This window comes from Polyergus mexicanus, unplaced genomic scaffold, assembly GCF_030449975.1.
Source record: "Polyergus mexicanus isolate NDT 795.1 unplaced genomic scaffold, iyPolMexi1.0 SCAF_7, whole genome shotgun sequence".
In the NCBI taxonomy this organism is placed as follows: domain Eukaryota; kingdom Metazoa; phylum Arthropoda; class Insecta; order Hymenoptera; family Formicidae; genus Polyergus; species Polyergus mexicanus.
This window is the reverse complement of record NW_027223327.1, coordinates 2,826,600-2,838,119: the sequence shown is the minus strand read 5'-3', so window position 1 is coordinate 2,838,119 and position 11,520 is coordinate 2,826,600. Positions and strand designations below refer to the sequence as shown.

Below are 11,520 nucleotides of genomic sequence, written 5' to 3'. Positions count from 1 at the left end.
GGCATCTACTTCAATGTACCTACATCGGCAGAGTTGTCTTATTGATAACATCAACTGACTGGGGCACTTGCTTGGATCAACAAATTTTATATATACCTCGAAATCCAAGCGTTGACATTTCGATTGTAACTCATAAACCAGGCATTACCGGACATATGTGTATATGATATTTTTTTCTTGTTTATATGTGGAAAACTCATAGAAAGTTCACATTTCTGAATCATCCTGTATATTTCGTATCAGAAACTAAATTCATTAAAATCGTATTAGTTTTAATCTGTAATTTTTTTTATAGATAAGTTTAAGAACAAGTACTTTCTATCTCATATTATATGACCCGGATTTCTATTTCGAGCATACTAGTTTATCAAGAAGTTGTTTCACTATAATATATTCAATAAAATAAATCGATATTTTTTCTAATGTAAGCTTATTCCATTATAGAAATCTTAAAATTATTTTTTCCGATATTTACAATACAAGAAAAATGAGAAAATACACGTATGTAAAAAATTTGCAATTTATAATAGAAGAATAAGTAAAGATTCTTAAATTGTTATCTATACATTTTTGAATGGTTGCGTGTAATATCTTATATTAAAATAATATTAAGATAATATTAAGAAGAGTATTAATAAATGAAAAAAGTTGAAACAGATTAAAGAAACATTGTAAAAATTTTTTTGATAACATTTCTTAATATTTATACAGAGATATGCTCAGGAAATATACTAAAATTCTAGACAGTTTTAATAAATGTTTTTATATTGTTTTATATTATTTCTTTAATAGATTATTTTTTGTCTGTTTACATAGATGTTATTCTTTAAAGTTAACTTATTCTATAACTATAGTTATTTATTAACTATAATATATTTATCCATAATTATAAAAAAAAAACATAACATAATTAAGCGGTATTAATAACTAACCAAAATTATAAATATATATTATAAATAAATATTATTCCTGCAAATTCACGGTAAGATTCTGCGGCAAACTTTTTAAGTAATTAACATTTAAATATTTAAGCGGATTCATCGCCACATATTTATATAATATATACACAAAAAAAAAAAAAAATAAGAAAATGCACGCATATAAAGAAACTTACAATTTGTAGACGAATATGATGATTTTTAAATTGTTATCTATATATATTATATCAAACATATATTTTTCATGATTTATATATGATTTTGTTATTTTCTTTGCTTTTGATTTTTTTCGAGAATGACACATATCTTTTTAGAATAATATCAAATAGCAACAAGAAGAAAATATTAAAGATTGAAAAAAGCTGAAATGGACAAGAAACTAAAAAAAACCGATTGGATCTATTCTGTTTCATGATAGAATAGCAGTTCAATTTTCGTTCATACAGATCTTTAAGTACTAATTTAGTTGTGAAATATTCTGACAGAGTATACTTAAGCTTCAAGGTCCTCTCTTGGATTCTGTTACAGGGCCTTATACCACTATACCCTGCTATTGAATGTACTCTCACTATACTACTGTATGCGCGAACCGAATTGTTTCTATCATAGACTATAGTATAGATACACATTTATATATAAAAAGGAACAATTGTAAGTATAAGGAAATATTGTGTATGTGTAATAATTTAATCAATAAGTGATCTACAGATCGTTAACACTCTAGAAACAAAATACAAAGTTAGAAATGTTTATTGTGTATATAAGCATATTTACAAAAAAAAAAAAAAAATACATATAAACATATACCATTAAATATCAAGTTTCTGTGCAATTATGACTTATGTTAAAGTATAACCAATATAAATTTACTCATTAAAATCCTGCCTTGGAAGGCGGTGTAGCAAAGTATTTCTTGTTTCTCCTAGCAAAAGTACGGCTATATGAATAAAAAGAAAATGCATAACAAGAAATAATGTATTAAATATAAGCAAGTTACTCTTTGTATACTCTACTTACCTGGAAGAAAGCGGAGTATTGAAGAAACCGCGGGAGATACTGCGCTTAAGGAGCGATTCTGTTGAAGGTGTATGTTTTAATTCACCCATTTTTGGAGTACAAATATCATTCGAATTTGCCGGATTCACATAAGTAGCCCAATAATCCGATGGAATTTGAAGCAGATTTTCTACTACCTAGAATAAATTATATCAAAGTATTTGTATCTATTTAGAATAGATATACATAGATATCGAAAGTGTTTCGTACCGCAACTTGATGTTTGGTTTCACTGAGCATAATGAGAGATGGTTCCTTGGAAGTATAACCAACTAAAGTCGGTCCAAAAACTTTGGCGAGATTACTAATGGGCATTTTACATTCAGGACTACTCGATACTCTCTGTAAATGTAACATCAGAAAGGCTAAAGTATCTCGATTCGGTTGCGGTAATTCTGAAATTGCTTGATAAAGAGCGGCATCGGCATCTTGTTTATCCGTTAACGTTGTCGCACGCACAAAGTCTCCCATCAAAGCGACAGTAATTAGCGGCTCACGTAAAGATCTATAATACGCAAATTTTTTCTCTTTCTCTCTTTTTCAAATAAATACATATACTGCATCTATTTTATCCATAAGTAATGTACCTGAGAAAATCTTTCAGAGTAGAACAGATGGTTGCGATATCGACGTTAGAAAGATTTGGAGCACCTTTGCCCTTTAGAAACTTATCCTTAAGATTTTTGGCGTCTGCAGCCCCTCCATTCACTCTGTATAAACCTTGTTCGTTCATTCCACGTAATTCAACTTCGTTAATACAATGAACTACTATGGAAGGCACCATAGGTGGTATTATAGGTGTATAATCAGCTATAGTACCCTGTATACAAATGGCATTTAGTAAAAAAGAGTATGGACTTAAACGTTTTTACTAATATAAAATTTATGATACCCACGGGCATACCACGTAACGTAGGTGTATTTCCCGTTGGTACACATGGCAGTGGCACTAAATCTTTGCATTCAATATGGGCTGTAGCTCTGCAATCTCTGCACTTTTGAACAACCTTTCCAAATCGAATTCTATCAATAGATTAAAGGATAAATTAATTAATAAATTAAGGAACATTGGGATATTTTTGCTTATAAATCTGATTCTATTAATCTGACAAAAGATACAAGCTTTGTATAAGATATAAGCTTTTCGACATGCTTAGATATCTAGCTCAGTTGAATAAATTTACCTTTTACCGCAAGGTGTGCACATTTCCGGCTTATAGACAGTTTTGGTTGCAAAACTGTGATTCCTAGATATTTTTGTATTCATAGTATATCCACCAATGTTTGGACTTGGTTTAAAGACATCTTCCGTATCTGAAGTTGATGTAAGAATCTCAGCCTTTGGTGCTGATGGCTAAAAATAAAGTTTTTATTATTAATTACATATATAAATGTAAAAAAAGGCAGTTTAGTTAAATTAAACAATTTAATAACATACTGCTATGTCTATTGGTACTTCGTTTGCATTTATGTGTGACAATTTTGATTTGTTATGTTCTCCACTACTCTTACGACGTTTGTGTGTATTTTGTGAAAAAACTTGAGGATCTGCATTTTCATCACCAGGTATAGCCTCAATCGTAGATGATGCAGTAATTGCACCATCTTTCGGCATAACTACAGTAGTAGTAGCTACTATTCTATCAGAAGAATTTAATTCTGTAACTTTATGCAGTGAACTACGACGTTTTTTAGGGTATTCGTTGCTGGGACGACGCTCCTTCCATTGTCGCTTTCCACCCTTCTGAGTTTGTTGTAAAACAGTGCTGATCTCTAAGTCATCTTCGGATTTTGATAGACAATTAAGATCGCTTAATATTGAGCCTGTAGAGTCCAATTCGGCTATTGGGTTAAGCCTAAAATAAAAGCAGCATGATATTGTTAGATTATCCAACATCAAAATCAATCTCTATTTATCAAGATCTTCATTACTTACTTATCAATGTGAATGTCTTGAATATGCATATTACTTTGTTGATTCAAAGAAGTATTATTAAGAAACTGCAGTTTTTCTCTAGTTTCATCATTTAGATTTCTACCTCCATCAGTAAATAAGAAGTTTCTGGCGGTAGCGATTTGTTTTTCCTGGAAAATAAATATGAATGTAAATTCTTAGAACCAGAACATATTTTTAAAAGTATAATGTCTGTTCTAGAACATATTTCAGCTACCAATAAATCTTTCTGCTCTTCAGCAATACGGCGTCTGCGATTCTCCTCCTCCAAGTTTCTTCTAGCGTGACGTAGTTTTCTATCCAATCCTGCAATCTCGTGTTGAGCCTTGTCCAGTGCTGAATGAAGCCGTTGGCATTCTTGTTCTGATGCCAACCATTTTTGTCTCATTTCTTCTTGATTTAAAGCAAATTGCAGGAATTCTGTGCAAAGCAATGTTGGAGCAAAATCACATTTCAGAAAATTCTACAAACTCTATTGTGTAATATATCGAAAATATAAATGTAACGATATTAATTCCTTATAACTACTATTAACAGACGTACCTTCCTCGCAGGATCCATTTATGAGGACATTCGAACATCTCATCAATTCGTCGTAGGTTGCTAAAAGCGACAACGAAGTCATTTTGTGATGCTTATTATGTCGTTTCGTCCGTAAACTTTATATTATAATTCACATGTCACTTAGCGATCTACTCGTGGTCAACGATAACACGCACAAATTGCACAACTCGAGGAAATTGACGCGTACAACTCGATTAATGATGATCGGTTTGTATGAACGAACGTATGTACGCGTTTGAGTTTTTGAAAGTAAGTCCCCTTTCCGCGACCGTTAATATTCGACGAAAGAGACCTCTTACTAAAGTCGCAAATAACGGATGTTGCCAACCGATTTCTCTGCTGCATAGCAGAAAATACTATACACATTACTAAAAGTTTTGAATTGTTTGATTTTGACCAATTGGAACGAAAGGCGCAAAGATTGCTTCGCTCTGATTGGTCAATCAAACGCTTCTTTCGTAGCGTTTAACGAAACGCACTTATGTGTGGATGCTTTTTTTATATAAGTAAAAAATTATTTGATTATCTATAATTAAATTAAATCGTGTGTTTATCGAGAATAAACTTTTGCAAAATATTTCTATTCTTTTTCTTAATATTGGACATGTAAAAAAATAAATATATATATTTTTTTTTTCTTTAATAGATTTTTATAATCGTATCACATACATAAGAAAGAAATTCTGGTACAGTTAAAGAATAAAAAAATTTTTTGCACCTTTATAAAATTTAGTTTAACGTATCAAATATTTGAAGAATATACATTTTTGTCGATTATATTTATTTATGATTTGGCATATTTTAGTATAGTATTTCTCTTTCAAATATTAAACTGTAAATTATATATATATATAGTACAATTTGTAAGGATATTTGTTTATTAATTAAATTTTAATATCGTTTGGAGAACATAAACTGTCCTTTTGGATATGTAATATTTTAAGCTTGGAGAGCACAGAAGTGAGTTCTGCTTGTACATTTGCTATCTTTGCGGCAAGATAGATGGATTCCTGAAAGCGTTTTTGACTGTTTTTCAAATTTTGCGGGACCAGCACACCGAACCATTTTACAGGATCTTTTGGTTCATCTGTTTCATTGCTAGATTTTTTTAAACTTATGTCAAAACACACCACAGCATCATTATCATTTGTCACATTAGTTTCCAAGTTAAACAAGGATGTGACTGTGTCTTCATTGTTCGGAACCTGTAGAATACTGATGTTCTCCTTTCCACGGATATATTTCGCTTTAGCTAACTCAATATGACCATCTTTCAACAATGTTTCCATTTGAACATTTTCACGAATCTTTTCTTCTATTAATTCTAACTTACGTACTAGCAACTCGTCAATCTCCTCTGACAAGACATCCATATTTTTACTCACGCTAGTCATGTGAATATTATCGCACTTTATACTTGTCAATAGACGTGAGGAAAGAAGGCTTTGCCTGAAAAAGAATAGCGTGAAGGTATAAATGTATAAATATTTGATCGTTATTAAAGAGATGTGAGCACACAGTAAAAATATATGTTTTGTAAGAGAAATATATTAATCATTTAAAATAACTTACAAATGTTAATTTTTCTCTTTGATAGATATTGTCTTGTTCCTTTTTCCTGACAAATCATACATTCGTTTCTCTCTTCAGGTTTTTATTTTCTTTCAAAAACATTCAACAAAAATATTACCTTTATTTTTCATTTAATGTCACAAGTCTTTTTCTTCTTCAATTAACTCTGGGTTGGTAAAGTAAAGACCTACCTACTCGCCATTTACATGTCAGCTGTCAGCTGATTAGCCTTACCCATAATGCAACAACACATGTTGTGTTTATGCTAGTGCTAGAGGCAGAAACACATCGTTCTGTTTACGATTTAGCAGGTTACAGAAATTTTATGCAGTTTAATAATATTTTTGTTGGCAGTGATTTTTTTGCGACAATATAATAACACGTAAAAATTATTTAGATTTCAATTCAGCTTTCCCGATGTTTGTAAAACAATTCTCTTACGCTTCTCTATCTTGATTGTTGATCGGTACTTCAGAAAATATTATAAAGTATACAATTAACAGTATGACTACGCCAATACTAACACAAAAGCAGCAAAGACAGAGCATATCGGCGAAAAAAGGACCTGTCAAAGGTTTACGGAATATCTTGGCACAGCCTACTGAGAATCACTGGTACGTATTATCCGATGCGTTAATTTTTTCGTACGAGTTTGTAATAGATTTTAATGATTTATAATAAGAATATTCCTAAACATTAATATTTTCTCAAGTATTATTACAATTTAGTATTTTGTACTTATTCTTAATTCTTTATTAGGCCAACTGTAAATATAGATCAATACCCAACATTAGGAACTCTTATGGATGAGTAAGTATAATTTAAAATACAAATATCTGAAAAGAAATATTATATTTTTTTAATGCTAAAACTTATTTATAGATTATTACCCTTAATAAAACAGCCAAAATATAAAATTCCTGGATTTATGCTTAGACATACACCGAAAGAAAAACGTATATCGATTAAGAAAGAAGCTTTGGAAAAAGGAACCATCAAATTTGATAAAAATATATTGTAAATACTTGTCATAATATATTATAATGTATTAAAAACAATCATGATTTGAAAAATTAAACAAGATTGAATTAATTTATATTTTTAAATTTTAGGAAGTCTGTGATCTTGGGTATTAATGCAGTCACTAGAGCCTTAGAAAAGGATAATGTATGCTGCGTTTTATTAGATGCCAATGTTGAACCATTTCTCTTAATAAAACATATTGTTATCATGGCTCAGAATAAGAAAATACCTGTTCTTCTGTTACCTGTCTTAAAATCAGTCACATTGCAAAAGATTGGATTTGCCACAGCGGCTTTTGCTTTGAAGGTAATGTATTAGTGTAGCTTCTTATTTCAAGAATGTATATTTTCACACAGATTTCTTATAAATTAAATATTTGCAGAATAATGTAATGCAATCTTCTGACAATGTATTTCACGCATTATACAAATCGGTGGCAGAAATTTCTAATGACTTTAAACCACCAAAATGTGCACTTCAACTTTTTAAGTCTGATGAAATATCTGATGAAAGTGCAATATGTATAGCAGAAAACGCAAACACAGAGTGTGATCCAACTATTCCCAAGCCAGATAAATCTATTACTATATTTACAGATGTGTATAAATATAGATCCTGCCGAAAAGAGAGAGCTTTTATACCTCCAACTGTCAACAGAAGTCCTCAAGACTCTCAAACACGATCAGATGAGTTTATAGCGTTAAGCAACGATCCTGAATTTGCTGATGATGAAAATTATACAAAGATATCGAAAAATACGAGATATACGAATATTTGCAAGAAAAAAGAAAGTGAATCTGAGACTACAGAAAAAACTAGCAAGCAATTAAATGATAATAGTGTAAGTTCATTGAAACATGCAAAAAATTCTATGTTAAAAAAGTACAAAAATGATGTTACCTACTTACCATTAAAAATAAAACGTGTACAAGGAAATGATCATCGAGAAAAAGCGACTAAATTTACTAAAAAGAAGAAGAAATGATAATAAATGATAATAAATTATCCTTTTATATTGAAGCTTTAGAGATTTTTAAATTAATATTCCCTATATGTTTAATAATATGAAAAACAATAATAACTTGAATAGGAAAATGGTAAACAAATACATAGTAATATAAAGAGATGCATACATATAATTTCTTTAAATAGAGATTATTACATTATATACAAATATTGTACCTTACTTCTTACATTATCAAATAATAGTAAATTATTAAATAATATTAATTATTATTATGTAATAAATAGAACCTATTATTAAACATTTCTAGTAATAAAAAACAGTAATAAAAATAGTTAGTCTTACAATTATATATAATTGAATTAGGATATAATATTTTATATAATTCTATTTTATATCAAAATGTAAATTTAAGTCAGTCTTCTGTGTATTAACTTTAATGGTAACAAATATAGAAATTTTTTATTCCTCTCAATATGTATCTGCTGTGATACTTTAGAAAACTTTGCAAAAGATAGGGATTAATTTTTATTATAAAACAAAGTATCTCCTATGAGCAAATAATGATATCATATAGGTAAACTTGACTTCACAGATGATTTAAACATCCTTGTAAAGAACATGAGACCAGTTGCACCTCCTGGTATATGACTTATTAGAAAAGATATCATCGCTATCAATTGTAGAACAGCGCACAATATGGTCAAAGGAGTGGATTGTAAATGCAGAGCAAAGTAAAGTGTGCCCGTTAATGTCGCAAAGTACGATGCCGTAAAACATCGCTTCTCAGCTGTGAATAATGATTTGATATAGCTTGATCCCCATAGAAAACAGAAACTGTAAGAGATCTTTCATTAGAAATATCCTTCTCACATAAGTATACCATACTTTTAGATATGCTTATATACACATACCTCATCAGAAAGAAGAGACTCCCTAAGGAATAAAGCAGAGCAAATTTTCTCGCTTTAAGCAACAACACAGGAATATAAATCGCTGATAGACAGAAGCATAATAGACCTAGGAGGAAACACACAGCAAAGGATATGAGCCTCTGCATCCTTGTCTGTCAAGATATAAATGTCACGATGTATTTTGCGCAAGAACGTACAATATTCATTGTCATTTATATTAATTTTAATTAAACCAAAAATTATGATATGGAGTAAATCAGTTATTTAATTATATCAATTTTTTTTACTTGTAATACAGTGGACGATTTCTGACAAATATATATTATAAATAAAAGTGATAAAAGAATTCCACTTCTCTCTTGTTGACATTTATCATATTTTTGACATTTGATACATTTTCAAATAATTATTATTTCAAATAATAGGCAATTTGGAAAAATCGTAATATTTCGTAGGCAAATCTCAGATAATTAAATTATTTTGCGTTTATACAAATTGTTATGCGTTTGTATAATTTAAAAATTCTTCTCAAAGATAACGTTAAACGCGATTATCCGTCGAGATTACGAGAAAATGCACTACCATGGCAGGACAACATTCTCTCTGCGATCTTTGAATCCATCCTGCGTCTTCCTTCGTTTCTTCAACATCCCTGCCGAACCATCCGCGAAAGTTTGTTTTTGGCAACGCTACCGAGGGAATGGCGATTTTATACTGCTTCTCATTTTTGTTGTTCAGGAGATACTCGTTCAATTCCTTGTTGAGATCAGCCATTTTGACATGTCGCACGTGTATTCATCACCGTTATGTCAGTTACTGTAAATTGTACAATGGGATACCGTCTTTATCGACGGAGAGTAAACGATCGATTTTTTTTTCAAAAAGGCTCCATCTGACAGCTCATTCTTGTACTCGTGAGCGCACGCGAAAGAATCGTGCCTTCATTCGTTCGGTTGAAGTGCACGAAAGTGAAACGCGCGCGTTTTTATCACAAGAAAATTCTCGTTAATTACGATGGTGATAGCGGCTGGAGACAGATACCTCGACGCTCGACGAAAATGTAAGTACTAGCGATAAGTTTGTATTATTAAATATAGCAAAACTCTAATTTAATCAACGATTTGACAAGAAAAACAAGAGGAAGCTCGAACTCTCTCTTTCTCACATTATGCTCGTTGTGTGGGTATGAAATATTTAAAAATTATATTGTATATGTATATATATATATTATATACAGGATGTTTCAGGTCGAGTATCAATGGAACTTCAAGGTTTTATAGGAAATTGTATTTGGAACAAAAAAGTTTCGATAAACATAGATCCGGAAACGCTTCGTTAAAAAGTTACAGCTAATAAACTCTCTGTAAGTAAGTAATTATAGCTATGATCAAAATTTAATAAATAAATAAATTAATTTAAGAACATTTTTATGTTTGCATTACGAATGTAGTGTTTACACAAAGATCATCGGAAAATGATTTTTTCAAGTTTCTGCTTTTTTCATTGTTTTAAGCTCTTACTTTCTTTTAAACGTCTTATCAGAATTAAATGAAGTCGAAGTAATTTGGTTCGTTATTTATTTATACCTATCAGATTTATCTCGTTATTTTTTTTTCAAATGAATGAAGTTTTGAAGTTAATTTTAAAAATCATAAAAAAAAACGTAATTTTTCGAAGTTCATTAGCTATAACTTTTTAACGAAGCGTTTCCGGGCCTATATTTACGGGAGCTTTTTTGTTCCAGATTCAATTTCCTATAAGACCCTGAAGTTTCATTGACCTGATCTGGAATACTTTATACATAATGTAGCGAGATCCTACAACATCATAATTTCCGTCTACGCGAATTATGCGAGATGCGACGCGAATGAAATTGCTACGGTGGGTTTTCAAACTTACATTTATTTAAACAAATCAACATTGACCTCATATTTACGGATTGTATACTGTTATTTGTTGCACAGAAGGATGCACCTTTCTATATATACGCGAGATCTACGTATCCCGCAACGCATCGTAATCGTTTTTTTCTTTTTTATTATTATTACTTTTTTTTTTTTTTTTTTGTTGACAGATCATTATAGTCGATGATGACAGAGGGGAAAGGGGTATGGGGGAGGCCGGGGGGAGGAGAACGGGAGAGGTATCGGACTGAGTATCGATTAGAATAATTAACGTGACTACAAGAGCCGAACTAGAAACGAATCTCACGTTATCACAATGTGTGTGTAATATTGAGTAGCGTATTAATTATATATAGCGTATACTTACAATATATATAATCGTAATAAATATAATAATGATAATAATAATAATAATAATATCGTTCGCATTCGAGAAGAAGTGGAATTGTAGATACTAATAATAATAAAAGCGCAAAAACGTAACAACAAGTTCCGGACAACTCAGACAACAGATTCGATCACATTATATTTCGAAATACAATATACATATGCTCTCTAATGAATCCAGATTCGCTCATATATTCGTCTTATAGGTTTTCCTTGTGTGTGTGTGTCTGTGTGTGTGTCTTTT

The 11,520-nt window shown here is 30.6% G+C and overlaps 4 protein-coding genes across 8 annotated transcripts; 1 reads left to right on the top strand and 3 right to left on the bottom strand.

Annotated features, from left to right (window-relative positions):
- Positions 1 to 217: 217 nt before the first annotated feature.
- On the bottom strand, positions 218 to 4,927 carry Tum (Rac GTPase activating protein tumbleweed). 3 transcript variants are annotated; one of them, XM_070298439.1, is made up of 10 exons: positions 4,492 to 4,927; positions 4,166 to 4,368; positions 3,931 to 4,079; positions 3,433 to 3,850; positions 3,179 to 3,348; positions 2,891 to 3,017; positions 2,582 to 2,814; positions 2,205 to 2,499; positions 1,956 to 2,131; positions 218 to 246 (listed from the first exon to the last, which is right to left on the bottom strand). In XM_070298439.1, exons 1-10 carry the CDS (start codon positions 4,571 to 4,573, stop codon positions 240 to 242), a joined length of 1,860 nt encoding a protein of 619 aa, XP_070154540.1. In that variant the 5' UTR covers positions 4,574 to 4,927; the 3' UTR covers positions 218 to 239. The 3 variants fall into 3 exon arrangements, with proteins under 3 accessions (XP_070154540.1, XP_070154538.1, XP_070154539.1); XM_070298437.1 differs by lacking the exon at positions 218 to 246 and adding an exon at positions 1,671 to 1,875; XM_070298438.1 differs by lacking the exon at positions 218 to 246 and adding an exon at positions 1,671 to 1,860.
- Positions 4,928 to 5,199: 272 nt separating this feature from the next.
- On the bottom strand, positions 5,200 to 6,358 carry LOC138934551 (coiled-coil domain-containing protein 115). 2 transcript variants are annotated; one of them, XM_070298430.1, is made up of 3 exons: positions 6,280 to 6,356; positions 6,085 to 6,173; positions 5,200 to 5,961 (listed from the first exon to the last, which is right to left on the bottom strand). In XM_070298430.1, the coding sequence occupies exon 3, from the start codon at positions 5,904 to 5,906 to the stop codon at positions 5,397 to 5,399; it is 510 nt and encodes a 169-aa protein (XP_070154531.1). In that variant the 5' UTR covers positions 5,907 to 5,961; positions 6,085 to 6,173; positions 6,280 to 6,356; the 3' UTR covers positions 5,200 to 5,396. The 2 variants fall into 2 exon arrangements, with proteins under 2 accessions (XP_070154531.1, XP_070154530.1); XM_070298429.1 differs by having other exon boundaries at positions 6,085 to 6,358.
- Positions 6,324 to 8,229, top strand: LOC138934550 (uncharacterized). 2 transcript variants are annotated; one of them, XM_070298428.1, is made up of 6 exons: positions 6,331 to 6,395; positions 6,482 to 6,698; positions 6,844 to 6,894; positions 6,967 to 7,101; positions 7,197 to 7,413; positions 7,490 to 8,229. In XM_070298428.1, the coding sequence occupies exons 2-6, from the start codon at positions 6,589 to 6,591 to the stop codon at positions 8,090 to 8,092; spliced, it is 1,116 nt and encodes a 371-aa protein (XP_070154529.1). In that variant the 5' UTR covers positions 6,331 to 6,395; positions 6,482 to 6,588; the 3' UTR covers positions 8,093 to 8,229. The 2 variants fall into 2 exon arrangements, with proteins under 2 accessions (XP_070154528.1, XP_070154529.1); XM_070298427.1 differs by having other exon boundaries at positions 6,324 to 6,698.
- A 206-nt stretch (positions 8,230 to 8,435) lies between these two features.
- Positions 8,436 to 9,819, bottom strand: LOC138934772 (vesicle transport protein SFT2C). The gene is made up of 3 exons (XM_070298843.1): positions 9,568 to 9,819; positions 8,986 to 9,137; positions 8,436 to 8,908 (listed from the first exon to the last, which is right to left on the bottom strand). Exons 1-3 carry the CDS (start codon positions 9,757 to 9,759, stop codon positions 8,641 to 8,643), a joined length of 612 nt encoding a protein of 203 aa, XP_070154944.1. The 5' UTR covers positions 9,760 to 9,819; the 3' UTR covers positions 8,436 to 8,640.
- Positions 9,820 to 11,520: the final 1,701 nt, after the last annotated feature.

Coding starts and splice junctions, on each gene's coding strand:
- Tum (XM_070298437.1), bottom strand. CDS start 4,573: ATGACTTCGTTGTCGCTTTTAGCAACCTACGACGAATTGATGAGATGT. Junction 4,080..4,165: donor AAGAGCAGAAAGATTTATTG/GTAGCTGAAATA, acceptor TTTATTTTCCAG/GAAAAACAAATCGCTACCGC. Junction 3,349..3,432: donor AAGTACCAATAGACATAGCA/GTATGTTATTAA, acceptor CTTTATTTTTAG/CCATCAGCACCAAAGGCTGA.
- LOC138934551 (XM_070298429.1), bottom strand. CDS start 5,906: ATGACTAGCGTGAGTAAAAATATGGATGTCTTGTCAGAGGAGATTGAC.
- LOC138934550 (XM_070298427.1), top strand. CDS start 6,589: ATGACTACGCCAATACTAACACAAAAGCAGCAAAGACAGAGCATATCG. Junction 6,699..6,843: donor CAGCCTACTGAGAATCACTG/GTACGTATTATC, acceptor ATTCTTTATTAG/GCCAACTGTAAATATAGATC. Junction 7,102..7,196: donor AAATTTGATAAAAATATATT/GTAAATACTTGT, acceptor TTTAAATTTTAG/GAAGTCTGTGATCTTGGGTA.
- LOC138934772 (XM_070298843.1), bottom strand. CDS start 9,759: ATGGCTGATCTCAACAAGGAATTGAACGAGTATCTCCTGAACAACAAA. Junction 9,138..9,567: donor GAGAATGTTGTCCTGCCATG/GTAGTGCATTTT, acceptor ATATCTTGACAG/ACAAGGATGCAGAGGCTCAT. Junction 8,909..8,985: donor AGTCTCTTCTTTCTGATGAG/GTATGTGTATAT, acceptor GATCTCTTACAG/TTTCTGTTTTCTATGGGGAT.